This window comes from Chiloscyllium punctatum, chromosome 44 (assembly GCF_047496795.1).
Source record: "Chiloscyllium punctatum isolate Juve2018m chromosome 44, sChiPun1.3, whole genome shotgun sequence".
Taxonomy (NCBI): Eukaryota; Metazoa; Chordata; class Chondrichthyes; order Orectolobiformes; family Hemiscylliidae; genus Chiloscyllium; species Chiloscyllium punctatum.
In genome coordinates, this window is record NC_092782.1 from 2,542,266 (window position 1) to 2,569,430 (window position 27,165).

The window sequence follows — 27,165 nt, forward strand, 5'->3', positions numbered from 1 at the left end:
TCTGCTCTTCCACACTACCAAGTAGTCTACCATTAGCCCAGTAATCCATCTTTTTATTACTCTTACCAAAGTGAATCACTTCACACTTAGCTACATTGAACTCCATTTGCCACCTTTCTGCCCAGCTCTGCAGCTTCTCTATATCCCGCTGTAACCTGCCATATCCTTCCTCACTGTCTACAACTCCTCCGACTTTCGTATCATCCGCAAACTTGCTCACCCAACCTTCTAACCCTTCCTCCAGGTCATTTATAAAAATGACAAACAGCAATGGTCCCAAAACAGATCCTTGCGGAACACCGCTAGTGACGGCACTCCAAGATGAACCTTTGCCATCAACTACTACCCTCTGTCTTCTTCCAGAGAGCCAATTCCTAATCCAAACCTCCAACTCACCCTCAATGCCATATCTCTGTATTTTCTGCAGTAGCCTACCATGGGGGACCTTATCAAACGCCTTACTAAAATCCATATATACCACATCTACCGCTTTCCCCTCATCTACCTCCTTAGTCACCTTCTCAAAGAATTCAATAAGGTTTGTGAGGCACGACCTGCCCTTCACAAAACCATGCTGACTATCCTTGATCACATCATTCTTATCCAGATGTGCATAAATCCTATCCCTTACAATTCTCTCTAAGACTTTGCCCACAACAGAAGTGAGACTCACTGGCCTATAGTTACTAGGATTATCCCTACTCCCCTTCTTGAACAAGGGAACCACGTTTGCTAGCCTCCAGTCCTCTGGCACTACTCCTGTCGACAAAGAGGACACAAAAATCAAGGCCAATGGCTCTGCAATCTCCTCCCTTGCTTCCCAGAGAATCCTAGGATAAATGCCATCAGGCCCAGGGGACTTATCTATTTTCACCCTTGCCAGAATTTCCAACACCTCTTCTCTACATATCTCAAAGCCATCCATTCTACTTATTCGTGCCTCAGTATTCATATCGACAACAATGTCCTGTTCCTGAGTGAATACTGACGAAAAGTATTCATTCAGTGCCTCCCCAATCTCTTCAGCCTCCACACGCAACTTCCCATTACTATCCTTGATTGGACCTATTCCTTCCCTAGTCATTCTTTTATTCCTAACATACCTATAGAAAGCCTTAGGGTTTTCCCTCATCCTACCAACTAAGGACCTTTCATGTCCCCTCCTTGCTGCTCTTAGCTCTCTCTTCAGGTCCTTCCGGGCTACCTTATAACTCTCAATCGCCCCTATTGAACCTTCACGCCTCATCTTTACAAAGGCCGCCCTCTTCCATTTAACAAGGGATTCCAACTCCTTATTAAACCACGGCTCCCTCACACGACCCTTTCCTCCCTGCCTGATAGGTACGTACTTATCAAGGACACTCAATAGTTGCTCCTTGAACAAGTTCCACATATCAATTACGCTCTTGCCTTGGAATCTACTTTTCCAATCCACACATCCTAAGTCATGCCTCAACGCATCATAATTTCCCTGCCCCCAGCTATAACTCTTGCCCTGTAGTACACACTTATCCCTCTCCATCACTAGACTAAAAATCACCGAATTGTGGTCACTGTCCCCAAAGTGCTCACCTACCTCTAGTTCTAATACCTGGCCTGGTTCGTTACCCAGAACCAAATCCAGTATGGCCTCACCTCTTGTTGGCTTATCTACATATTGTGTCAGGAAACTCTCCTGCACACATTGCACAAACACTGACCCATCTAACGAACTTGAGCTATAGCTTTCCCAATCAATATCAGGAAAGTTAAAGTCTCCCATAACAATCACCCTATTACTGTCACTCTTCTCCTGAATCATCTTCGCAATCCTTTCTTCAACGATTCTAGGACTATTAGGAGGCCTGTAAAAGACTCCTAACAGGGTGACCTCACCTCTCCTATTCCTAACCTCAACCCAAACTACCTCAGATGGCAAATCTTCATCCATCTTCCTTTCCACCGCTGTAATACTATCTTTGACAAGCAAAGCCACACCCCCCCCTCTTTTACCCCCACCTCTGACCCTACTAAAACATTTAAACCCTGGAACCTGCAACAGCCAATCCTGTCCCTGATCTAGCCATGTCTAGCCATAAGTAAGAATGAAAATTAATTATCATTGCTCCCAACTCCCTTTCATCATAGAAACAAATCAAGAGCTTATAGCACTGCTGTTTATAACTCAACACTTCTCTGCAAATTTAGGAGGCACACAGACCATTGTAGACTCCTAAACATCTGTCATTGTCACAAAGTATAAATCCCTTGCATCTTCCTCTCAGTGAAACAACTGGATCCCTCCTTTGACCTCCTACCATCAAACTACTCAGACTTACTGTCTGACTGACTGTAATTTAGGTCACATACCCCTCTGTTCAATCACAAAATGTACTAATCCAGTAGACCAACAGATACAATACAAAAATATAATCTTATAAACATCATAAATATGTACAGCATGGAAACAGACCCTTCGGTCCAACTTGTCCATGTCAACCAGATATCCCAACCCAATCTAGTCCCACCTGCCAGCACCTGGCCCATATCCCTCCAAACCCTTCCTCTTCATATACTCAACCTTTTACATGTTGCAATTGTACCAGCCCCCACCACTTCCTCTGGCAGCTCATTCCATATACGTACCACCCTCTGCGTGAAAAGTTGCCCCTTAGGTCTCTTTTATGTCTTTCCCTTTTCACTCTAAACCTATGCCCTCAAGTTTTGCACTCCCCCACCCCAAGAAAAAGACCTTGTCTATTTACCCTATCCATGCCTTCATGATTTTATAAACCTCTATAAGCCCCTCCCCCCTTCTGCCTCCGCTCCAGGGAAAATAGCCCTAGCCTATTCAACCTCTCCCTATAGCTTAAATCCTCCAACCCTGGCAACATCCTTGTAAATCTTCAGAAAAGATTTATATCTTTTCGATAGGAAGGAGAGTAGAAATGCATGCAATATTCCAACAGTGGCCTAAACCAATGTCCTGTACAGCCACAACATGACCTCCCAACTCCTGTACTCAATACTCTGACCAATAAAGGAAAGCATAACAAATGCCTTCTTCACTATCCTATCTACCTGTGACTCCACTTTCAAGGAGCTATGAACCTCCACTCCAAGGTCTGTTTGTTCAGCAACACTCCCTAGGACCTTACCATTAAGTATATAAGTCCTGCTAAGATTTGCCTTCCCAAAATGCAGACCTCACATTTATCTAAATTAAACTCCATCTACCACTTCTCAGCCCATTGGCCCATCTGATCAAGATCCCATTGTAATCTGTGGTAACCTTCTTCGCTGTCCACTACACCTCTGATTTTGGTGTCATCTGCAAACTTACTAACTGTACCTCTTATGCTCACATCCACATCATTTATACAAATGATGAAAAGTAATGGACCCAGCACCGATCTTTGTGGCACTCTACTGTTCACAGGCTTCCAGCCTGAAAAACAATCCTTCATCACCACCTTCTGTCTTCTTCCTTTGAGCTAGTTCTGTATCCGAATGGCTAGTTCTCCCTGTATTCCATGACATCTAACCTTACTAACCAGTCTCCCATGGGGGACCTTTTCAAACGCCTGACTAAAGTCCATATAGATCACATCTACCACTCTGCCCTCACCAATCCTCTTTGTTACTTCTTCAAAAAACTCAATCAAGTTTGTGTTCTTAGGAAAGTGACTGAAGAGATCCCAAATCCAGAGGAACTGCAGGAGGATCTGGACAAAATTAAAGAAGCGCAAAAAAATGTCACAGATGCAATAATGAGAATCCGTGTTAATCTAAATAATTCCGATACTGCAATTTCACAGGTAAGGAGGATGGACTTCAATTCAATTAATAAACAACAAAAGTATAGATTTTAAAGTGATGTTTGATTTCTTTATCATCATATATGGTCTTGGACTTGTATTCCAAAGGCACAGGCTAATACAAAGGTTCATGACAGATGATAGAATTTAAGTTCAGTTAATAATATCTGACCACAAAACCATTACTGAATTTGGTTTAGTAATATCCTATCGGGAAAGAAATCTGGTATCCTTACCTGGTCTACTCCGTATGAGCTCCAGGTCAACACACTATGTTCTGAAATGGTATAAGAAGCCATTGAGTTCAAAGGCAATTAGAGAAGGGAAATAAATGTTGAGTTTGTCATTGACACTCATCCCAGAGACAAAACTAAAAGTCAGGTAGGCATTAGCATGCGTTGACCCCATTGCTTAATATTAAACGTTGCAATAATTTTCAATCAAAATTTATCATTTGGAAGGATGATGACAGATGTTAGCACATGCCACTTGATTAAGATTCTGATAAAAATCTGTAATCCTCTTAGAAAGGAACATAAACTGAATCACTTTGTTTATGCATTCCTGTTTCTATTAAAATATAGGGCAGAATTTTCTTTCCCTGATGACAATGGTAATAGGTAAGCACCTAACTTTGCACTGCACATCAGTGTATTGGTACCATCCTGCCTTTAAGCCAGCCTGGAGAGACCTGGTGCAGGGACAGAACAGCTACTCACTCACAAGCACCAATTGTCAGAGGATGAAAGGAACTTTCCAGTCAGCTTGTTGGCCCTCAGTAGCAGTTGGAGCATGAAAGCTGTCTGGAGGTAGCTTTTTGGGAGCAGATTAGGGCACAGAAAAATCAACGGTCAGCAGGAGAGGATGCCCTGAGGACCTGGTGCCTTCCTGGTTGTAAAGATGGTCTAGCAATTGTGACCATATGCTTTTGCTTCAGTTCTGCCAAATTTGCTAAGCAAATGGGTGAGCTTTCTTTTTGTTCCCTACCTGTAAGAGCAGGCTTCTGTCCATCAGCATAGGACTTGATTTCTCAGCTTTGAGAAGCAGCCTGCAATGCTTAGTTTGTACGGGTGTTTGCTAATTGGACAATTTAGGCAAAAATCGCTATGGGGTCCCTACTCTTGATATATCACAGGGTCAAGTTCCCAGTTTGGTCCTGAGGTCAGTTCCTGGTCCAAAACTAAAAGTCCTGCCCATACAGTATTGTTTCTAATTTGCTTTCCCTTTTTGAAAGACTCGTTTTACACAATGCTGTCATAGCAACAATATATTAGATTCATTTTCACTGGTGGCAGATAACTGCTTGTTTAATAACTGCTAAGGAAATGGGAAAGGTTGTCAAGGGAGCACTTTGGCCAGTAAGGAAGTTAAACAGTGTTCTGTAGTTAATAATTTTTCATGTTTCTAAAAGAACTGAGTGGATTAACATAGACCTTTAAGGGATTATTTCTCAAGTCACTGAGTGCAATAATATTATAACACATTCTTTTTCAATGCATTTATAGTGTGGTTACATATAATTATTTCAATTGCCGCTCAACAATTCAGTTTTTGATTTTGATTTTTGTTTATAACTATCTTTGCTTAGGCTTTAGACATTTTGAGCATATAGGTTACATTGGTAATGAAGTAAGGAAGGTTTGCAGTTATATAATGTCCTTCAAAACCACTACACATCCCAATGCACCTTACAGTCAACAAAACACTTGCAAACTGCAGGCACTGGTGTAATGTAGGAATTGTGGCAGCCAAATTGAACACAAATGCCTATAAACAGTAAAGTGATAATGATCATTAACCTGTTTTTGTGATGTGAACTGCAGATAAAGATCAGTGTATTCATTCCTGTAGAGATTTATAATTAAGAAAATATAACATTTCCCAGTGAGCAAAACAAAGGAATCACATATCATTATCTCATATTTTGAAGATTTTTACATTAACAAAGTTAAACTGATATTGACAAAATACTGTTAGTGACTGTAGAAAAACTATTACTCTACTAAGTTGTTAACACAACCAAAAACCCTCGTGTCACAGTTATACATATTATTAGCATATATGTAGCCTTGAATTTAAAGTTTGTTACGATCCCAGCTGACGCTATTACTGTACAAGTCAGATCTCAGACTGAAATCCAGCTTGATACATCTGATTTTGTTTTTCTTTTCGAATTTATCAAAGTGGTCTCTCACTGAATGATAAGCACACAATCCTGCATATTTGGTTTTAACAATAAAATAGAAGAAAATATAAAATCGAATAGAATAAACCAAGCTATTTACATATAACACAGTTTTAAAAATTTCAAAACACACAGTAAAATACAAAATTTCATCTTTCCCAATAACATCCCTTTACGATATTCAAACACCAGAGAGTTCTCTTCTCCATGAGATCTATTGGTTTGACTTAACTGGTGCTTTCAATCCTTAGACTTAAGGGTTTGATAACCTTTCCCTTTAATATTCACAAATCTGAACTTAAACTTCAAATAACCCCTTTAGTACTCTAAACATACACTTAGGTTCTGGAACTTCAAACTTTAAAAACATTTTAGTGAGGGACCCATTTCTAACTTATCTGAACTAACTCCTTGCTCCAGGAGAACTGTGTCATACATCCACATCCAGTCAGGATGTGTATAAATTGAAGCCAATATGTTTTCAAGCTGTGGGTATTTCCCCTAGGCAAAGAAAAAATCCTGACTTTTTCAACTGAAAGCAGCCTAATGTTCTTCAATATTTACTCGGTTCATTCATAAAATTTTCCCAGTGCAAAACAATTCTCATTAACACTCCATGTATTATCTCTAGCATACTAGTTTTTGTTTAAGAGTCTCCAGAAATACTGACAAGATCGTTATTAAATCCCTTTACACACAAAATGTAAAACCCACACCCCACAAAACCCAAACTCTAAAAATAGATTATGCTAAAATATATGTAAATCACACAAAACTACATCACAAGTCGCAAATGTCTACCAGCAATTTAACAGTGGGTCAGTGTGGACTCTATGGCCTGAATGGCCTGCTTCCACAGTGTAAGGAATCTCTGTATCTAGCTTCCATTCTCGGTGCCATGCCAGTGTGAATCTTTCTGTGTCCTTCTAAACAAAGTCATCTTCATTCAATCTTCTGAGCATGTCTGAATGGGTTTTCAGCAGCATAGCACCTACTGGTGATTTGTTCATCTCAAATCACCACAAAAAAGCTTTATTCCTATGAGCCGAGTTCTGGCCTCACGAGTATTCCACTTCATGATTTGGAAGCAATCATTCCTTCTATCTGGAACAGTTGCACCTACTTTCAGACTTACAGCCTGGAAGAATCTCCGAGTCTGCATACAGCAGGAATGGCTGCCTTCTCCTCTCTGTTTTGCTGTGAAAGCTCACAATTGATTTTCAGTTGGGCTTGACATAGATCCCCAGCCACACATTGAGCAGAGTTTGGTATAACTTCAGGTTAAATGGATCTAAGCTAAGTGGCAAAGTTTGGACCAAGTCACAACCCCTATCTCTTGGTAGGTTTATTCAGAGGAGGCAACTTACAGATCTCTACCTCCTAACTATATATCTCAGTGTTCCATATGAGCCTGTTTACATTCTTTTTGAGACCAATTGAAATAAATTAGTCCAAACTAAATCTAATGAAGTGAATTAAATCATAGCAGCCCTTCAAAGGGACATAATAACAAAAAAATCAAATGGTTCCAAGAAACTTAACAAATTTAGATTAAAACTTGGATTCTGGCAACATGATGCATGCCAGAGTCAATAGGTGTGAAGCTGAGAGGGCACAGCAGGTCAGACAGCATCCAAGGAGCAGGAAAGTCAATGTTTCAGACCACGAGTTTCAGCCTAAACATTGATTTGCCTGCTTCTCATATACTGTCTGACATGTTGTGCTTTTCCAGCTTCACATCTATTGACTCCGGCATCCAGCATCTGCGGGCTTCACTGCCTCCATGATGCACTCCAGTCCTCACTGTTCCCTATTTTGTACATATGTGATATCAGCCCTTAATCAAATACTGCCCATCAATTATAATCTTTACCAATATAGTCAACAAACCACTAAAAAATTCACACCATCCCTCATCCAAGAATGTTCTGTTTCAACTAAATTAAGACAATGGTCAAAGTCTAGGGATCATAATTTTGTCTTAAGATTGTTTACATTCACCTGGAAGAACAGATGGGGTCTCAGTTTCACTTCCAAAAAAAGCTCCTCTAATAGTCCAACCTTCTCTCAGTACTGCATTGGATTCTCATTCTTGTTTTTTGCAATCAACCCTTAGAACGAGAACCAACTCTACAAATTACTAACTCAGATGCAAGAGAGCTATCAACTGATCAATTACTGCTTCTCTCTTTAATTTCTTCCAGAACTCCATGATATATACTAGCCAGCCCAAAGTTCTTTCCAATGTGAATCCCACCATAATATCCCCTATCTATAGTCAACTTACTCAAAAGTGTATCTTCTTCCCTTATACACTTGTTTCCACACTTATTTAATACTCTTCTTTGAAAATTGAAGCAAAATGCTCATTTAGTATATGTCCTTGTTTCATTCTGCAAATGATTTACTTTTCCATATATAATGCGTTTCACCCTATTTTAAAGCATTCTATTGCTTTTTTACTTTTCGAAATCTTTCTCATTTAACTTTTATTTTCTCATTTAACTTTTATCTTACCTGCCAACATTTTTTTATACACCTTCTTAGCATTTAAAATCACTTTGTTCCTCTTCTCAGTTCTCCATATATTACTTTTTCTTGTGTTACCAGGCTAGTGTTGTAATACACCTCTTTAAATGAGGTTTTAATTTGAAGGTCCTGCAAGATTAAAACTTAGATCAATAAAAAATCATTGATTTGCAATTTTTGTCTACTTATAATATTGATATTTTCATATATTAATCGCCTCATGACAGATTAATAAGAAAATTGAGTCAATTTTTGAGACTCTAATGCAGTTAATGAACAATGTAACAAAGCTCCAAAATGAAGCTGAAGAAGTGAAAAACAAGACGGATAACAACAAGATAATGGCACAAAAGGCAAAAGAGAAAGCGAACCGAGCAAAAGCTCATGCAGAGGAAGCTGAGCAAGTAATTATTTTAATCTTATCTCTGACAAAGTTATAATGCAATGAATGAGTCCTAAAGGGAGTGGGTGAAGCACCTAGCATTGACACATTTAGGAATAAGCTAGAAAAACATGTAAGGAAAAGTGAATAGTTAGATACATTGATAAGATTAGGTGAAATGAGGCAGAGGGTGATGTGTAGAGCATAAAAAGTGACTTGGATCAATGGCCTACTTTCCACTTAAAGCACAGATTGTACTTCCCATATCTAGCAATCTCTAATGTGATGACCTCTGTAGTTTGTCACCTGTGTTGGTCCAGCATCCACAATATGGCCAGTTTAAGAAGGCCCTCTGTTTTATTCTCAGCAGTACAATTTTGAAATTCTTGTCAGAGGTTCAAAACTTAGTTATCAGCAAAGTTTATTGCTGGAGATAAATCAATTTTACAACTTGGTATCCTGGTTAGATCCCCTCCTTCTTGTCACTCACAGAACTCCACCAGAAGGTGCTGGTATTCTGAAGTGCATCTTTGAAGTTGTCTTCCTTCAGCACTGGCACAACGTCCTCTTTGAGATATCAGAGCTGAGGCCAAGTTAGCCAGTGGGAGCAGGCACTCAGGTGACATGCTGGATGAGGGGATGGCGTGTGGTACTGTATTGCACTTGGGGCTTTCTGTCATCTGTCAAATTCTCTGCTCCATCAAAGGCCTGAGGTGTCCAGACAATGGAGCTACGACCTTCAATATGTGATATTATGTGTAGAAGCTATATTTTTATTTAATGATGTTTATTAACTTGTGTGTAAGGAACATGTCCGACAATTAGCAAATCTTAATACAAAAAACCCAATAGTACAGCATGCCAGTATGGCAGGCAGTTTGGCTGAATGGTTAAGGAGACTAGGTTTAAGTTTGTCTGGAGGTGTGGGTTTGAATCGCACCAGTGTGACATTATTTCAGTGACTCTGTTTGATGAAGAAGTAACAGTTCTGATTTAACATTGTTTTTCAGTATCCTGTGGTTATCTTGTTCATCTGATGCATACAGGTCCCCTGTTCAAATCTGGGCAAAACAAGCTTGAGGACTCTTATTCCCAGGATCTGGGTTCAGTCCTACTCTGGCAGAGCTGTGTATTAACACGTCTGAAAAGGTTGATTCAAAATAAATACAGCAAGTTAGCATATTATCTTTTCACAACTGGATAGTGCATTTGGCCAATGCCAGCAATGAGGAGTGATGATAATTATCAGAAAAGAAACCAAAGTTGAACTCATATGGAGGAAAAAGCAATAATGATAATTTATTACAAAGTAATAGTTAGACCAAAGTCAGATAGACCACTTTTGGGGGAAAGGCGTAAACATTTGAAACAAAGATAAGCAGAAGAGTATAAATTAAGAACAGAACAATGAAATTGGTTTTAAGTTGCTCTCGTAATGAGCATGTTTAAGCTCAGTGGAGCCTGTTTAAGGTTCTATTGTCTTATATTTAAACCATTTTTCTCACTTAACTGTCTTTTACTTTTATCTGCTACTTGTAAATGACCCGGTTTATTTGAGGGCTTGTTTATGTTTTGATTACTGAAGGAATTTCAAAAAATGAACGAGACTTATGTAAAATTAAGCAACATCAATGTTCAAGAGGTTCCACCTGATGGAAAACAGAAAGCAGAACAACTACAACAAGACGCTGCTGATTTAGCAAAAGACCTGGAAGAAAAACTACAAAGAATTACAGGTATACACTAATATAACACAGCACAGGAACAGGCCCTTTGGCCCACCCAGCTTGCACTAATTCCTGTTCCTTATTTAGTCCCGCGACTTATTCTTCAAGTGTGGTTTCTATCCCTGTGTTCACCTCGTGTTCATGTGTCTATCAAGATATACTTTAAACATTGCTAACGTGCTTGTTTCTACCATCTCCAACGTCAGTGCATTCCAGACATCCAACACCTGCACATCTCTCAGAAACTGTGCCCCTCTCACCTTGAACCTATGCCCTTTTGTAATTGACCTTTCCACCTTGGGAAAAAGCCTCTGACTACCCACCCTATCAATAGCCCTCATAATTTTGTGGACTTCTATCAGGTCGAGCCTCAGCCTCTGTCTTTCCAGTGAAAAGAATCCGAGTCTCTGCAATCTCTCCTCACAACCAAAACCCTCCAGACCAGGCTACATCCTAGTAAACCTTCTCTGCATCCTCTCCAAAGCATTCACATCCTTCTGTAGTGTGGTGACCCGAACAACACGCAATATTGAAGATGTGGCCTAACTAAAGTTTTGTACAGCTGTTAACATAACTTGCCAACTTTTATACTTGATGCCCCAGCCAATGAAGGCAGGCAGGGATCTGTGGACCTATATGCCCAGATTCCTTTGTATGTCAATACCCTGAAGGGTTCTGCTATTTTGTTGTATAATTCATACCTGAATTTGATCTTCCAAAATGCATTTGTCTGGATTAAACTCCATCTGATATTTCCCTGCCCAGATCTGCAATCTGTCTATATCCCACTGTATCTTTTGACAATCCTCCTCACTATCTGCAACTTTGCCAATTTTGCTATCATCTGCAAACTTACTAATCAGACTACCTATATTTTCCTGCAGATCAATTAGATATATTATAAATAACATCCCTGCAGAACATTGCTAGTTACTGATCTCCATTCTGATAAGCACCTTACCGCCATTATTCTCTATCTTCTATGACCAAGCCAGTTATGTATCCATCTAGCCAGCTCACCACGAATTCCATGAAACTGTACCTTCTGTACCAGCCTGCCATGCAGTATCTGGTCAAAAGCTTTACTAAAGTCCATGTAGACAACATTCTGTCCCTCATCAATCATTCTTTTCACGTCCTCAAAACACTCTATCAAATTGGTCAGACATGACCTTTCTTGCACAAACCCATGCTGCCTATCGTTAACAAGTCAATTCATTTCCAAATCTGAATAAATTCTATCTCTCAGTACTTTCTCCCAACAGCTTCCCCACCACTGACATCAGGCTCACCAGCCTGACTATGTCAGTTTCCCTTCCTAATCAAAGAAACCCACTGCAATCCGCAGTGAGTGAGTCGGATTGCAGAGGAAGGCATGGGTAACTAGTTACATGGGCTGAGGTGGGTGAGAGGTGTTGAGTACGTATGATGTATGCAACAGTGAGAGCTGCAGTTCCTGAGCCTTGATGAGAGGCAAGTGCAGTGGCAGAGTAAGTGACCCTGTGAGTGTATGATAATAGTGAAAAGATTATGGGCTCTTACCATTCTGGAGCATAGAAGATCACTGACTTTCTTCCTGAATGCCATGCATCCCACTTCACCTGAGGCACAGCCCTGAAGTGTGTAGAGATTTGGATCCAGGCTGGCATGTTCCAGTGGCATGCCATTGTGAGGTTGTCTCCCCCACCTCCACCCATATCATCCATGAAGATCTCCAGCTTGCTTTCTTTGAAGTGGCTATGTCCTCCTTATTGGTTGAGTATGAGGGCTATTCTTGACTCTGACATAGAGTGCAGCTGGGTTTTAAATAAGACACCAGCAGTGTAAACCAATTATCCAGACAAGATTGCTAAACTGTGTTTTCCGGCATTCAATTATCTGAACAAAGTACTCCCCGCCCAAGGCATACGGATAATTGAGGTTCCTCTGTAGCTACAGCTGCCCTCATGGAGTTTTTTTTATTAACTCATGGGACATGGGTGTTACTGGCTGGGCCAGCATTTATTGCCCATTCCTAGTTGCCCTTGAGAAGGTGGTGGTGAGTTACCTCTTGAACCATTGCAGTCCACAAAGCTGTGGGTTGACCCACAATGCCATTGAGGAGAGATTTTTAGGAATTTGATCTTGTGACAGTGAAGGAACAATGATAGATTTCCAAGTCAGGATGGTGAATGGGTTGGAGGGGAACTTGCTAGGACAGACAGAGTCGTCATCTCTGGGTTGTTGCCGGTGCCACGTGACAGAGAAGCAAAGAATAGGGAGAGAGTGCAGTTGAACACGTGGCTGCAAGGATGGTGTAGGAGGGAGGGCTTCAGATATTTGGACAATTGGACTGCATTCTGGGGAAGGTGGGACCTGTATAAACAGGACGGGTTGCACCTGAACCAGAAGGGCACCAATATCCTGGGGGGTAGGTTTGCTAGCACTCTTCGGGGGGGTTTAAACTAATTTGGCAGGGGGATGGGATCCGGACTTGTAGTCCAGCAAGTAAGCTAGCTGTGTGTCAGGATGCCCAAGACTGTAGGGAGCCTGTGGAGAAGGTAGCACTGACAGGGACTACTTGCGGACACAGAGATGGGCTCAAGTGTGTATACTTCAACGCAAGGAGTATCAGAAATAAGGTGGGTGAACTTAAGGCGTGGATCGGTACTTGGGACTACGATGTTGTGGCCATCACGGAAACATGGATAGATGAGGGACAGGAATGGCTATTGGAGGTTCCTGGTTACAGATGTTTCAGTAAGATTAGGGAGGGTGGTAAAAAAGGAGGGGGGGGTAGCATTGCTAATTAGAAATGGTATAACGGCTGCAGAAAGGAAGTTTGAGGGGGATCTGCCTCTGGAGGTAGTATGGGCTGAAGTCAGAAATAGGAAAGGTGCAGTCACCTTGTTGGGTGTTTATTATAGGCCCCCCAATAGCAGCAGAGATGTGGAGAAACAGATTGGGAAACAGATTTTGGAAAGGTGCAGAAGCCACAGGGTCGTAGTCATGGGCGACTTCAACTTCCCAAATATTGATTGGAAGCTCTTTAGATCAAGTAGATTGGATGGGGCGGTGTTTGTGCAGTGTGTCCAGGAAGCTTTTCTAACGCAGTATGTAGAGTGTCCAACCAGAGGGGAGGCCATATTGGATTTGGTACTCGGTAATGAACCGGGACAAGTGGTGGGCTTGTTAGTGGGTGAACATTTTGGTGATGGTGACCACAATTCTGTGACTTTCACCTTGGTTATGGAGAGAGATAGGTGCGCACAACAAGGAAGATTTTACAATTGGGGGAAGGGAAATTATGATGCTGTAAGACAGGATTTGAGGAGCATACGTTGGGAGCATAGGCTGTCAGGGAAGGATGTCGTGGAAATGTGGAACTTTTTCAAGGAGCAGATACGACGTGTCCTTGATATGTATGTACAGATCAGGCAGGAAAGAAATGGTCGTGTGAGGGAGCCTTGGTTGACGAGGGAGGTCTAGTAAAGAGGAAGAAGGAGGCTTACATAAGGTTGAGGAAACAGGGTTCAGACAGAGCAGTGGAGGGATACAGGATAGCCAGAAGGGACCTGAAGAAAGGGATTAGGAGAGCTAAGAGAGGGCATGAAAAATCCTTGGCGGATAGGATCAAGGATAACCCCAAGGCATTCTATGCGTATGTGAGAAACCTGAGAATGACGAGAACAAGGGTAGGTCCGATCAAGGACAGGAGTGGGAGACTGTGTATTGAGTCGGAAGAGATAGGAGAGGTCTTGAACAAGTACTTCTCTTCAGTATTTACGAACGAGAGGGACCGTATTGTTGAAGAGGAGAGTGTGAAACGGACTGATAAGCTAGAAGAGATACCTGTTAGGAAGGAAGATGTGTTGGACATTTTGAACAACTTGAGGATAGACAAGTCCCCCGGGCCTGACGGGATATATCCTAGGATTATGTGGGAAGCAAGAGAGGAAATTGCAGTACCATTGGCAATGATCTTCTCGTCTTCACTGGCAACGGGGGTGGTACCAGGGGACTGGAGAATAGCGAATGTTGTGCCCCTGTTCAAAAAAGGGAATAGGGATAACCCCGGGAATTACAGGCCAGTTAGTCTTACTTCTGTGGTAGGCAAAGTAATGGAAAGAGTACTGAGGGATAGGATTTACGAGTATCTGGAAAGACACTGCTTGATTAGGGACAGCCAGCACCGATTTGTGAAGGGTAGGTCTTGCCTTACAAGTCTTATTGAATTCTTCGAGGAGGTGACCAAGCATGTGGATGAGGGTAGAGCAGTGGATGTAGTGTACATGGATTTTAGTAAGGCATTTGATAAGGTTCCCCATGGTAGGCTTATGCGGAAAGTCAGGAGGCATGGGATAGAGGGAAATTTGGCCAATTGGATAGAAAACTGGTTAACCGGTCGAAGGCAGAGAGTGGTGGTAGATCGTAAATATTCAGCCTGGAGCCCAGTTACAAGTGGAGTTCCGCAGGGTTCAGTTCTGGGTCCTCTGCTGTTTGTAATTTTTATTAATGACTTAGATGATGGAGTCGAAGGGTGGGTCAGTAAATTTGCAGATGATACGAAGATAGGTGGAGTTGTGGACAGTGAGGAGGGCTGTTGTCGGCTGCAGAGGGACTTAGATATGATGCAGAGCTGGGCTGAGGAGTGGCAGATGGAGTTCAACCCTGCCAAGTGTGAGGTTGTCCATTTTGGAAGAACAAATAAGAATGCGGAATACAGGGTTAATGGTAGGGTTCTTAGTCAGGTGGAGGAACAGAGGGATCTTGGGGTCTATGTACATAGATCTTTGAAGGTTGCCACTCAGGTGGATAGAGTTTGTAAGAAGGCCTATGGAGTATTATCGTTCATTAGCAGAGGGATTGAATTCAAGAGTCGTGAAGTGATGTTGCAGCTGTACAGGACTTTGGTTAGGCCACAGTTGGAGTACTGTGTGCAGTTCTGGTCGCCTCACTTTAGGAAAGATGTGGAAGCTTTGGAGAGGGTGCAGAGAAGATTTACCAGGATGTTGCCTGGAATGGAGAGTAGGTCGTACGAGGATAGGTTGAGAGTTCTCGGCCTTTTCTCGTTGGAACGGCGAAGGATGAGGGGTGACTTGATAGAGGTTTATAAGATGATCAGAGGAATAGATAGAGTAGACAGTCAGAAACTTTTTCCCCGGGTACAACAGAGTGTTACAAGGGGACATAAATTTAAGGTGAAGGGTGGAAGGTATAGGGGAGATGTCAGGGGTGGGTTCTTTACCCAGAGAGTGGTGGGGGCATGGAATGCGCTGCCCATGGGAGTGGTAGAGTCAGAATCATTGGCGACCTTTAAGCGGCATTTGGATAGGTACATGGATGGGTGCTTAATCTAGGATAGAAGTTCGGCACAACATCGTGGGCCGAAAGGCCTGTTCTGTGCTGTATTGTTCTATGTTCTAATGGTGTTCTCACATATCTGCTGCCCTTGTCCTTCCAATTAGAAGTGGATGCGCATTTGGAAATTGCTGGCTAAGGATTTTGGGGAATACCCCAGTCTAAGAGCGGAAAAAGACAGAATTTACATGTTTTAAACAGTAAGACAATAAGACATAGGCCATTCAGCTCCACCATTTAATGAGATCATCTGATAATCTTAAATGCCATTTTCTTGCCTTTTCCCCATTACTCTCGATTCCTGTATTGATTAAGAATTTGTCTTTTTCAGCCTTGAATATTCTAATGATCCAGTCTCTACAGCTCTCTGCAGTAAAGAAATCCAGATTCACTACCCTCTATGAAAATAAATGCATCCTCATTCATGTCTTAAATGAATAACCTCTTACTCTGAGATTATGACCTCTAGTCCTAGACTTTCCCTCAGTTGGAACTCTCCACATCTGCCCTGTCAAGCCCCTTAAAAATCGTATATGTTTTAATAAGGTGTCCTCTCATTTTTCTAAACTCCAGTGAGTACAGGCCCCTTCTATTCAACCACTCCACATATGACAATCCCTCCCAATCTAGCGAACCATCCCTGAACCACCTCCATTTCGAGAGTATCTTTCCTTAGATAATGGCCAAAACTGTTAACAGTATTCTACATATGATCTGATCAGTGCCTTGTATAGTTTTAGTACGACTTCCCTATTTTAATATTCCACTCCTTTTGAAATAAAGGGCAACATTCCATTTGCCTTCCCTATTACCCACTGAAAGTGGACTCTAGAATTTTGTCAGTCATGAACAAGGACTCCTAAATCCATGTGTTGCAGTTTTCCACAGTCTTTCTCCTTTTAAATAATATTCCACTCCTCCATATTCCATTTGCCAAGTTTTTGCCCACTCGCTTAACCTGTCTATATCTCTCTGTAGACTCTTTGTCTCATTCTCACTGTTTGCCTTCACATCTATTTTTAATTTTTAGTTAATACTAAATGTCAGAAAAATTAGACTTATCATTCTTAATGGTTTTTCAAAACAATAGTGTAATGTATGGAAATGTTTAACTAATCTTTACTGAGAGTTCGCATGACAACATAATACAGGTCCTTCTGCTATAATGTGACAGTTGTGTTCCTCTGCAGCTTTGTGCTATAGGAAATCCCACTATGCAATATCACTGTAGAAGATCGATAATAGAAAATTGCTAGAAAGTTCGCCTTATCCAAACAACATCTACAATTCATGAATCGCGTTATAGCCAATTCACACTGATGAAACACGCATTATCGCAGAATGACCTGTATGTAAAATTAGGATTTTAATCAATCTTCTGCTCATGCACCTAGGGGCGGCACAGTGGCACAGTGGTTAGCACTGCTGCCTCACAGCACCAGAGACCTGGGTTCAATTCCTGCCTCAGGCAACAGACTGTGTGGAGTTTGCACGTTCTCCCTGTGTCTGCGCGGGTTTCCTCCGGGTGCTCTGGTTTCCTCCCACAGTCCAAAGATGTGCAGGTCAGGTGAATTGGCCATGCTAAATTGCCCGTAGTGTTTGGTAAGGGGTAAATGTAGGGGTATGGGTGGGTTGCGCTTCGGCGGGGGGGGGTGGACTTGTTGGGCCGAAGGGCCTGTTTCCACACTGTAAGTAATCTCATCTAAAAACATTGGCATTGCCAGCGCAGCCCACACCCACAAGATTTCTTTCTAAAGAAATCATTCTTTCACCATTTTAAAGACGATCAAACCAGCAATAATGGGCAGCAGTATCCATGTACATTTGATTGATCCCAATAGTTCACTATGACTAGAAGTTATCTGTCACACATAAAGCTTGGACCAAAACAAATAAACTTTGAAAAGCATACCAAAACTATTTTCTCCCCCAGTTTGACTGGGACATTTTGTTTAGAAGGTAGAACATGTGTTAAAACAGCTACTTACCTAAGAGCAAGGATTCCTAGGTCATGAATGGAGCTTAAACAGCACTGGAGAATTAAAGTTGAATGTGAGAGATTGCCTTAGGGATGTATCTTAATGAGCAGAGGTGCTCATTTCTGTGAGTCCCATTTTTCAATTTTCACTGGTGAAAGTTGCAAAAATATTCACTTTTTCTTCAGGGTGTGTCCAAGCTGCTGTTTGAAAAGATGTTGGTAATTTTCAACAGTATAATGCAAATCTATATTGCAGAGATGATTGAAGCTTTACTTAAAAGTTTATTAAACTTTATTAATTTTCCAAAAGAAGAGGAATAGCAAACAAAATTGAATGCTTGGATTTCCAAAGACTTTGGATAGCCTCATATAATGCTACAGGCACCATATGAATATCTCTGAAGATTGAACCATCTCCAATCAGGGTGTGACACAGGAAATGCATCACTAATGTCAGCAGCAATTGGGGCCAAATAAAAACTGTTGACTGATAATCTAATCGCGAGAACAATACATTGTAACTAGTGATTTACCTTGCAATACTAAATGATCTAGTTCTCTGCACTTACAGCCTTGGAGAAGAAGTTACAAGATGGATATCAGAAAATAAAAGAGAAAGAAGATTACTTGTCTGACCTTGAACAAAATGTGACCAGCATTAAAGCATTTATTGACAGCAAGCTCTCTCACTATGTTGACTGTTTTCCATAGAAAATTTCAATCTTGTCCCTTAATATTATCACTTATCCTTATAACTTTTAAAATTAAAAGATTTTAAATCTTACATAATGTAAAGTGTATAATTCTTTTTCAAAATCCTAATATTGATGTGGAAATGTGATATCTTGTAAATTTTTTGAATGTTTTGCTCTTCACAGTCCAATCACTGGAGCAATATAGCACTAATATTTATACAAACTGAACTTACAGATGTTGTCTCCTTGAGTATTCATTCAGCATGTTCATTATTTGGAGGTTGTACAGTTACAGGTTGCAATAAAAACAACAATTTTGAGCACCGTGCAAACAGTTAACATTCCATTTGATTGCTAATAAACCATTTACAAAGGCACAAGAAGGAACGTATCGTCAATGCATTGGACCCCTAATCAATTGTGATGTCCATGAACTGACATAATTTCCTGACAAAATGACTTTGCACTTTGCTCTCTTTCCTTAAGATTACTTGTTAACAATCTTTGCAATTTTTAAAATTCATTTGTGGGACATGGGCATCACTGACTGTCCAGCATTAATTACCTATCCATGTTTGCCCTGGAGAAGGTGGTGGTGAGCTGCTTTCTTGAACGGCTGTAATCCAGGTGTTGTAGGTTGATCCACAATACTAGTAGGAAGGGAATTCCAGGATTTTGACCCAGCAAAAATGAAGGAACAGTGATGTATTTCAAAGTCAGGAGGGTGAGTAGCTTGGGGGAGCTCGAAGCTAATGGTGCTCCAATGATTCTGCTGTCCTTGTTTTGGATGGAAGTGGTCATGGCTTCAGAAGGTGCTGTGCAAGGATCTTTGGTGAATTTCTTCTTAAACTGTCATATCTATCTATCTTTCTTGTTGCCTTTTCTTTAAAAGCATAAGGCAGCCCACAATGCAAGGGACCAATGTATACAAAGTCACAAATGTAACGTCTTTGCCAGATGTATGAGACCATTTGATGCATTTTGCAGTTAGCAGAGTTAATTGTCTGGGTAATCCAAGATGGAGGATGGGGAAAATTTCTGGCTGTAACAGGCTACTCCTTTTTTGAGGTATTTTCAGTGTTGGAGGTGATTTCCTCAAATGCTAGGAGCAGCAATTACTGTTTTATATGCTATTGCCTTGTTTTGGAACTTTGGAAAAAAAACCAGCACTTTCAAAGGGAGAGGAGCAGACAAAGGAAGCAGGAGAGAGAGAGAGAGAGTGAAAGAGAAAAACCCACAATGCTAACTGACACAGCAGTGAACCTGCACAATTACTGCCTTTGTTGTTTGAATTCATGTATAACTGGACATTGGAGTGCGTCTGGGAAAATTAACAAACAGTGAAATTCACAACTAACCTTGGAGGAACCTGTCTGGGAGAGGTCCCAGCATAGAAACAGATAAGTGAATATTTTTAAGTGTAGCCTAACAGTAAGTCTGCAGTAGTGAGTAGAGTGGGTTCTTTCTTGATTATATGTTTTTTTAAGTTGTGTCTCTTGATTAAACTTAAAAATATAAGCCATAATTATTAAGTTAGCCTGGAGCTGTGTTTTGTAGAGGAATAAGACAGTGCTATTTTCTGGGTTATATATTGAAAGAAGCAAAAGTGACCTTTAGTAGGGTCATATGCTCTTCTTGTCAGATGTGGGAGTTTAAGGAGAGTTTACGGGTTACTGAGGATTATATCTGCAATAAATGCCATTGGTTGCGAATCCTATCAGATCGAATGGATCAGTTAGAGAGACAGTCAGAGGCAATGAGGAATTTACAAAAGCAAGTAGGGTGTAATGGATGGCAGTTATAAGAAGGGAGAAAAATTACAGATACTGTCACATAGATGGGTTAACTCCAGGAAAGGTAATAGAGGCAGGCAGGTAGTGCAGGAGCCTTATGTGGCTATCCCCATTTCAAACAAGTATGCTGTTTTGGAAAATGTAGGGGGTGATGGATTCTCAGGGGAACGTAGCACGAACAGCCAAGTTTCTGGTATCGAGACTAGCTCTAATGCAATGAAGGGTATGTCGGGTTCCAAGACATCAACTGTGTTAGGGCACTCTCTAGTCCGAGGCACAGACAGGCGTTTCTGTGGACTGCAGCAAAAAATCAGAATGATGTGTTTTCTCATTTGTGCCAGAATCAAGGGTGTCTCAGAGAGGGTGCAGAATGTTTTCAAAGGGGAGAGGCCCCAGTTATTTTACACATTGGAACCAATGACATAGGAAGGGAAAAGGATGAAATTCTGAAGGGAAACTATAGAGAGTTAGGCAGGAATTTAAAAAGGAGATCCTTGAGAGTAGTAATATCTAGATTACTCACAGCGCTATGAGCTAGTGAGGGCAAGAATAGAAGGATAGAGCAAATAAATGCATGGCTAAGGAGCTGATGTATGGGAGAAGGATTCACATTTTTGGATCACTGGAATCGCTTCTGGGTATACTGGCAGGGAGATTTGCTAGGGATGCTTGGGATGATTTAAACTAGTAAGGTTGGGGGTGGGACTCAGGGAGATAGTGAGGGAAGAGATTAACCTGAGACGGTACAGTTGAGAACAGAAGTGAGTCAGTCAGGGCAGGCAGGGACAAAGCAGAGAACAAGGTAGGACTGATAAACTGCATTTATTTCAGTGCAAGTGGCCTAACAGGGAGGGCAGATGAACTCAGTTAGGAACATGGGACTGGGATATCATAGAAATTACAGAAATGTAATTACAGGATGGACAGGACTGGCAGCTTAATGTTCCAGGATACAAATGCTACAAGCAGGGCAGAAAGGGAAGCAAGAGAGGAGAGGGAGTGGCATTTTTGATAAGGGATAGCATTACAGCTGTGCTGAGGGAGGATATTCCTGGAAATATATCCAGGAAGGTTATTTGGGTTGAACTGAGAAATAAGAAAGGGATGATCAACTTATTGGGATTGTATTATTGACCCCCCAATAGTCAGAGGGAAATTGAGAAACAAACTTCTAAGGAGATCTCAGCTATCTGTAAGAAGAATGGGGCAGTTATGGTACGGGATTTTAACTTTCCAAACAGAGACTGGGATTGCCATGGTGTTAAGGGTTTAGATGGAGAGAAATTTGTTAAGTGTGTACAAGAACATTTTCTGAATCAATATGTGGATGTACCTACTAGAGAAGGTAAAAAAACTTGACCTACTCTTGGGAAATAAGGCAGGGTAGGTGACTGAGGTGTCAGCGACCATAATTCTATTAGATTTAAAATAGTGATGGAAGAGGATAGACCAGATCTAAAAGTTGAAGTTCTAAATTGGGGAAAGGCCAATTTTGATGGTATTAGGCAAGAACTTTCGAAAGCTGACTGGGGGGGCAGATGTTCGCAGGTAAAGGGACGGCTGTAAAATGGGAAGCCTTCAGAAATAAGATAACAAGGGTCCAGAGAAAGTATATTCCTATTAGGATGAAAGGAAAGCTGGTAGGTATAGGGATTGCTGGATGACTAAAGAAATTGAGGGTTTGGTTAAGAAAAAGAAGGAAGCATATGTCAGGTATAGACGAGATAGATCGCATGAATCTTTAGAAGTGTATAAAGGCAGTAGGACTATACTTAAGAAGGAAATCAGGAGGGCAAAAAGGGAACATAAGATACCTTTGGCAAAGAAGAATCCAAAAGATTTTTACAAACACATTAAGGACAAAAGGGTAACTAGGGAGAGAATAGGGCCTCTCAAAGATCAGCAAGGTGGCCTTTGTAAGGAGCCGCTGTAAATGGGGGAGTATTTTGCATCAGTATTTACTGTGGAAAAGGACATGGAAGATATAGGATGTACAGAAATAGATGGTGACATCTTGAAAAATGCCCATATTACAGCGGAGGAAGTGCTGGATGTCTTGAAACACATAAAAGTGATTAAATCCCCAGGACCTGATCAGGTGTACTCAGTGAAAGCGATTGCCCAGTCACAGGTGAGATGTCAGAAGACTGGAGGTTGGCTAACGTGGTGCCACTGTTTAAGAAGGGTGGTAAAGACAAGCCAGAGAACTTTAGACCAGTGTGCCTGACCTCGGTGGTGGGCAAGTTGTGGAGGGAATCCTGAGGGCAAGGATGTACATGCATTTGGAAAGGCAAAGACTGATTAGGGATAGTCAACATGGCTTTGTGCATGGGAAATTGCATCTTACAAACTTGATTGAGTTTTTTGAAGAAGTAACAAAGAGGATTGATGAGGGCAGAGTGGTAGATGTGATCTATATGGACTTCACAGTAAGGCTTTTGACAAGGTTCCCCATGGGAGAATGGTGAGTAAGGTTAGATCTCACGGAATACAGGGAGAACTAGCCATTTGGATACAGAACTGGCTCAAAGGTAGAAGACAGAGGGTGGTGGTGGAAGGTTGTTTTTCAGACTGGAGGCCTGTAACCAGTGGAGTGCCACAAGGATCAGTGCTGGGTCCATTATTTTTCGTCATTTATATAAATGATTTGGATGCAAGCATAAGAGGTCTAGTTAGTAAGTTTGCAGATGACACCAAAATTGGAGGTGTAGTGGACAGCGAAGAAAGTTACCTCAGATTACAACAGGATCTTGAACAGATGGGCCAATGGGCTGAGAAGTGGCAGATGGGGTTTAATTTAGATAAATGTGAGGTCTGCATTTTGGGAAAGCAAATCTTAGCAAGACTTATACACTTAATGATAAAGTCCTAGGGAGTGTTGCTGAACAAAGAGACCTTAGAGTGCAAGTCCATAGCTCCTTGAAAGTGGAGTCGGAGGTAGATAGGACAGTGAAGAAGGCATTTGGTATGCTTTCCTTTATTGAGTACAGGAGATGGGAGGTCATGTTGTGGCTGTACACGACATGGGTTATGCCATTTTTGCAATATTGCGTGCAGTTCTGGTCTCCATCCTATCAGAAGGATGTTGTGAAACTTGAAAGCATTCAGAAAAGATTTACAAGGATGTTGCCAGATTGGAGGATTTGAGCTACAGGGAGAGGTTGAATAGGCTGGGGCTGTTTTCCTTGGAATGTCGGAGGCTGAGGGGAGTGACCTTATAGAAGTTTATAAAATCATGAGGGGCATGGATAGGGTAAATAGACCAAGTCTCTTCCAAGTTTAGAGTGAGATGGGAAAGATATAGAAGTGATCTAAGGGGCAACTTTTTCACACAGAGGGTGGTGCATGTATGGAATGAGATGCCAGAGGAAGTTGTGGAGGTCCATACGTTTGGAACATTTAAAAGACATCTGGATGAGTATATGAATAGATAGAGTTTGGAGCAGACCTGGGATTTTACGGCCCGCAGGCTATATCCGGCACTTTGGTCGTTCCTGTCCGGTCTGCATGAGGTCAATCTTAAATTAGAACATAAATTTATGCCATGCACGCAATACAACTGTGTCGCTTTTGTTTTGGAAAGGATGTTTTTTTTATTTATGTATGGACGCACATGCGCGTGAATGTGCGTGCGTGAACAGCTAAAAGTGATGCTTGCTGGTTAGCCCTCAAAACGTCAGCTCACTCCAAGACAAGTTATGTCATATCCCACAAAATCGCCAGAAACAGTAAACCGTTTTCTGATGGAGAGTTTATTAAGGAGTGCTTGTTAGACTCTGCAGAACTAATATGCCCGGAGAAAAAGGAGTCTTTTGAGAATGCGCCCTTCTCCCGATGCACTGTAATGAGAAGGACTGGGGACATGGCGAGAAATCTGGAGCTTCAGCTGCAGCACAAAGCGGTCAACTTTGACTTTTTTTCCTTGGCTTTGGATGAGAGCTGCGACGTACGTGACACAGCCCAGCTACTCATCTTCGTACATGGGATAACCATGGACTTTAAAATCACAGAGGAGCTGGCAGCCATGCAGTCAATGAAAGGAACAACAACTGGTAATGATTTGTTCACGGAGGTAAATGCATGTTTGTACACGTTGGGACTAAAATGGGACAAGCTGGCGGGTGTGACAACAGATGGTTGTCCAAATCTAACGGGAAAAAATGTTGGACTCTTAAAGAGAATACAGGATAAAGTGACAGAAATTGACCCTGAACAGAAATTGGTCTTTTTGCATTGTATTGTACATCAGGAAGTGTTGTGTCAGTCAGTGTTAAAAATTAGCCATGTGGTTGATGTTGTAACTAAAATAGTTAACTTCATCAGGGCAAGAGCTTTGAATCACAGGCAGTTTGTTGCACTTTTGGAGGAAAATGAGACTGAACATCGTGACATAGGCTACCACACAGCTGTCAGGTGGCTCAGCCTGGGCAAAGTGCTGAAAAGTGTATGGGACCTGAGAGAAGAGATTCAAGATTTCTGTGTGAAGAAAGGGAATGGCATTCCACAGCTTTCAGATGCAGACTGGATTGCAGACCTTGGTTTTGCTGTTGATGTGACTGCACTTAGGAATGAACTAAATGTGAAACTGCAGTGCATGAAAGGTACAACTTGGTGAAGGCTTTTATGAGAAAGTTGCAGCTTCTTTTAAGCCAAATGGAGGACAACATTCTCACCCACTTGCCAACACTGAAGGAAGCCGCACCTTCAGCTGATCACCTCCATAAGTACTCATCTATGTTAGAAGCACTGCATGGTGAATTTTCAAGTCGATTTCAAGACTTTAAAATGGTTGAGAATGAAATGCACATGATTTTTTCCCCCCGTTTACATGCGATGTGGAGAATGCACCTAGTGATGTTCAGCTTGAACTCATTGACCTGCAGTCTGTCACACTTCTGGCAGAGTACTGTAGGTCAGTCTCACTGCTTGATTTTTCCTCTTCCCTCCAAGAGGAGAACTTTCCCCACATGAGGAGGCATGCTCAGAAGATTCTAGTCCTCTTTGGATCTACCTATATATGCGAGCAGACATTCTCAGGGATGAAGTTCAACAAATCCAAATACAGATCCTCTATCACTGATGATCACCTCTCAGCTGTCCTTCGCGTATCCACCTCAGACATTCACCCAGATTTCAGTCACTTGTTCAAGCCCAAAACGGACTGGAGTTTTCTCACTAAACAAGTAAAATGAAGTGAAAAACATCAAAAGCACTTATTGCTTTTTGTATAGAGTTGTTTGTTGTTTGTAATACTGAACAATAATGAAACAACTTTTCATTATTGGTTTGTGAGATTAACATGTTAAAAATAAAATGAAATACTGAAATTATCGTTTATACTGTTTATTTCTTCTAGATTTGACCGACTCCATAATTTCATATCTTTATTGTAACAGAATATCCTTATTCTTTTGATTATAAGTTTCAGTGCAAAACTATATAATTTAGTACTTTTTACAATGGGAGAAAATTAATACTGAGCAGAATTATGTTCAACTTATTGTTGGTTTGGCCCTCCAACACAACTCAGGTTTCTCATGTGGCCCCTTGGAAGAATTAATTGCTGACCCCTAGTTTGGACAGATATGGGCTGGGTGCTGACAGGTGGGACTAGATTAGATTGAGATATCGTTTCGGCATGAACGAGTTGGACCAAAGTGATCCTATGACTCTAATTCCCTAGAGAAGTTTGTTCCAAGTATTGACTATCATATTTTTTAGAGATGCTTTTGATATACTGTCTTAAAATATCCTTTCATTAGTTTGAAGCTGCAGTCCTTATTCTCCTGCGATTTTAACTTTTTTCAATCCTTTCGCAATCTTTCATAGTTCTATAAGAACACCTTGCAGCCACTTCATTCTCATGCTGGAAAGTTAAATGCTGGGAGTTTCTTAAGACACACAAAAACAGAAATTGCTGGAGAAATTCAGCAGGTCTAGCAGCATCTCTGAAGTGAAAACAGAGTTAATGCTTCAAATCCAATGACCCTCCTTCAGAATGTTTTTGTGTGTTTTAGATCTCCACCGTGTGAAGTTAAATAGTCATAGAATATGGAAACAGACCCTTCAGTCCAACCAGTCCATGCTGACCATAACCCCAAACTGAATGAAACCCTCCTGCCTGTGCTCGGCCCACATCCCTCTAAATATTTTTTATTTGTGTACTTATCAAGGAGTTATTTTAAATGTTGTAACTGTACACGCATCCACCACTTTCTCTGGAAGTTTATTCCAGATAAGAACCACTAAGTAAAAAAAATTTGCCCTCAATTCTTTTTTTAAGTCTTTCTACTCTCATCTTAAAAATATTCTTTGCTTTATTTTAGCCAGGAATTTCCCATTGGGTCTTCATTTTGGACCACTGAAGCTTCAGAAGATCATTAGAAATCCTGATGAATATAAGTTTAAAGAAAGTTTCTGTGAAAGTAAAAGTGACCGAAAACCCATGAGGAAATTCTCAGTGCAGTTCATGAAAGGACATCGGTATCCATATGAATAAGTGATACATAATTCAGGAATGATTTGGAGACATATTGTCTAGCTATCACTATTGTTAACAGCTAACCCGAGAATGCAACTTTTTAAACAAAAGGTTTTGTGATTTACACATGAAAGTGAAACTATCACTGTATTCTAACAGATGAAAGGCTTAACAGACAATCAATTTTTCAATGTATAATTTCAGTTACATCACACTGTAAATTTTTGCTATAAATTCTGTGTTAGGATTGAGCCCTCC

General features: G+C 41.1%; 1 protein-coding gene and 1 pseudogene across 1 annotated transcript in view; both read left to right on the forward strand.

Annotated features, from left to right (window-relative positions):
• LOC140466667 (laminin subunit beta-4-like) overlaps window positions 1-18,952 on the forward strand; it is a 130,036-nt gene extending 111,084 nt beyond the window's left edge. Inside the window, exons 32-35 of the mRNA XM_072562107.1 lie at window positions 3,659-3,797; window positions 8,739-8,915; window positions 10,479-10,629; window positions 18,510-18,952. Of these exons, the coding sequence (XP_072418208.1) occupies window positions 3,659-3,797; window positions 8,739-8,915; window positions 10,479-10,629; window positions 18,510-18,649 (607 nt within the window). The 3' untranslated portion in view covers window positions 18,650-18,952. The remainder of the gene's footprint in view (window positions 1-3,658; window positions 3,798-8,738; window positions 8,916-10,478; window positions 10,630-18,509) is intronic.
• Window positions 18,953-24,288: 5,336 nt separating this feature from the next.
• On the forward strand, window positions 24,289-26,925 carry LOC140466590 (general transcription factor II-I repeat domain-containing protein 2A-like; annotated as a pseudogene).
• The last annotated feature ends 240 nt before the right edge of the window (window positions 26,926-27,165 follow it).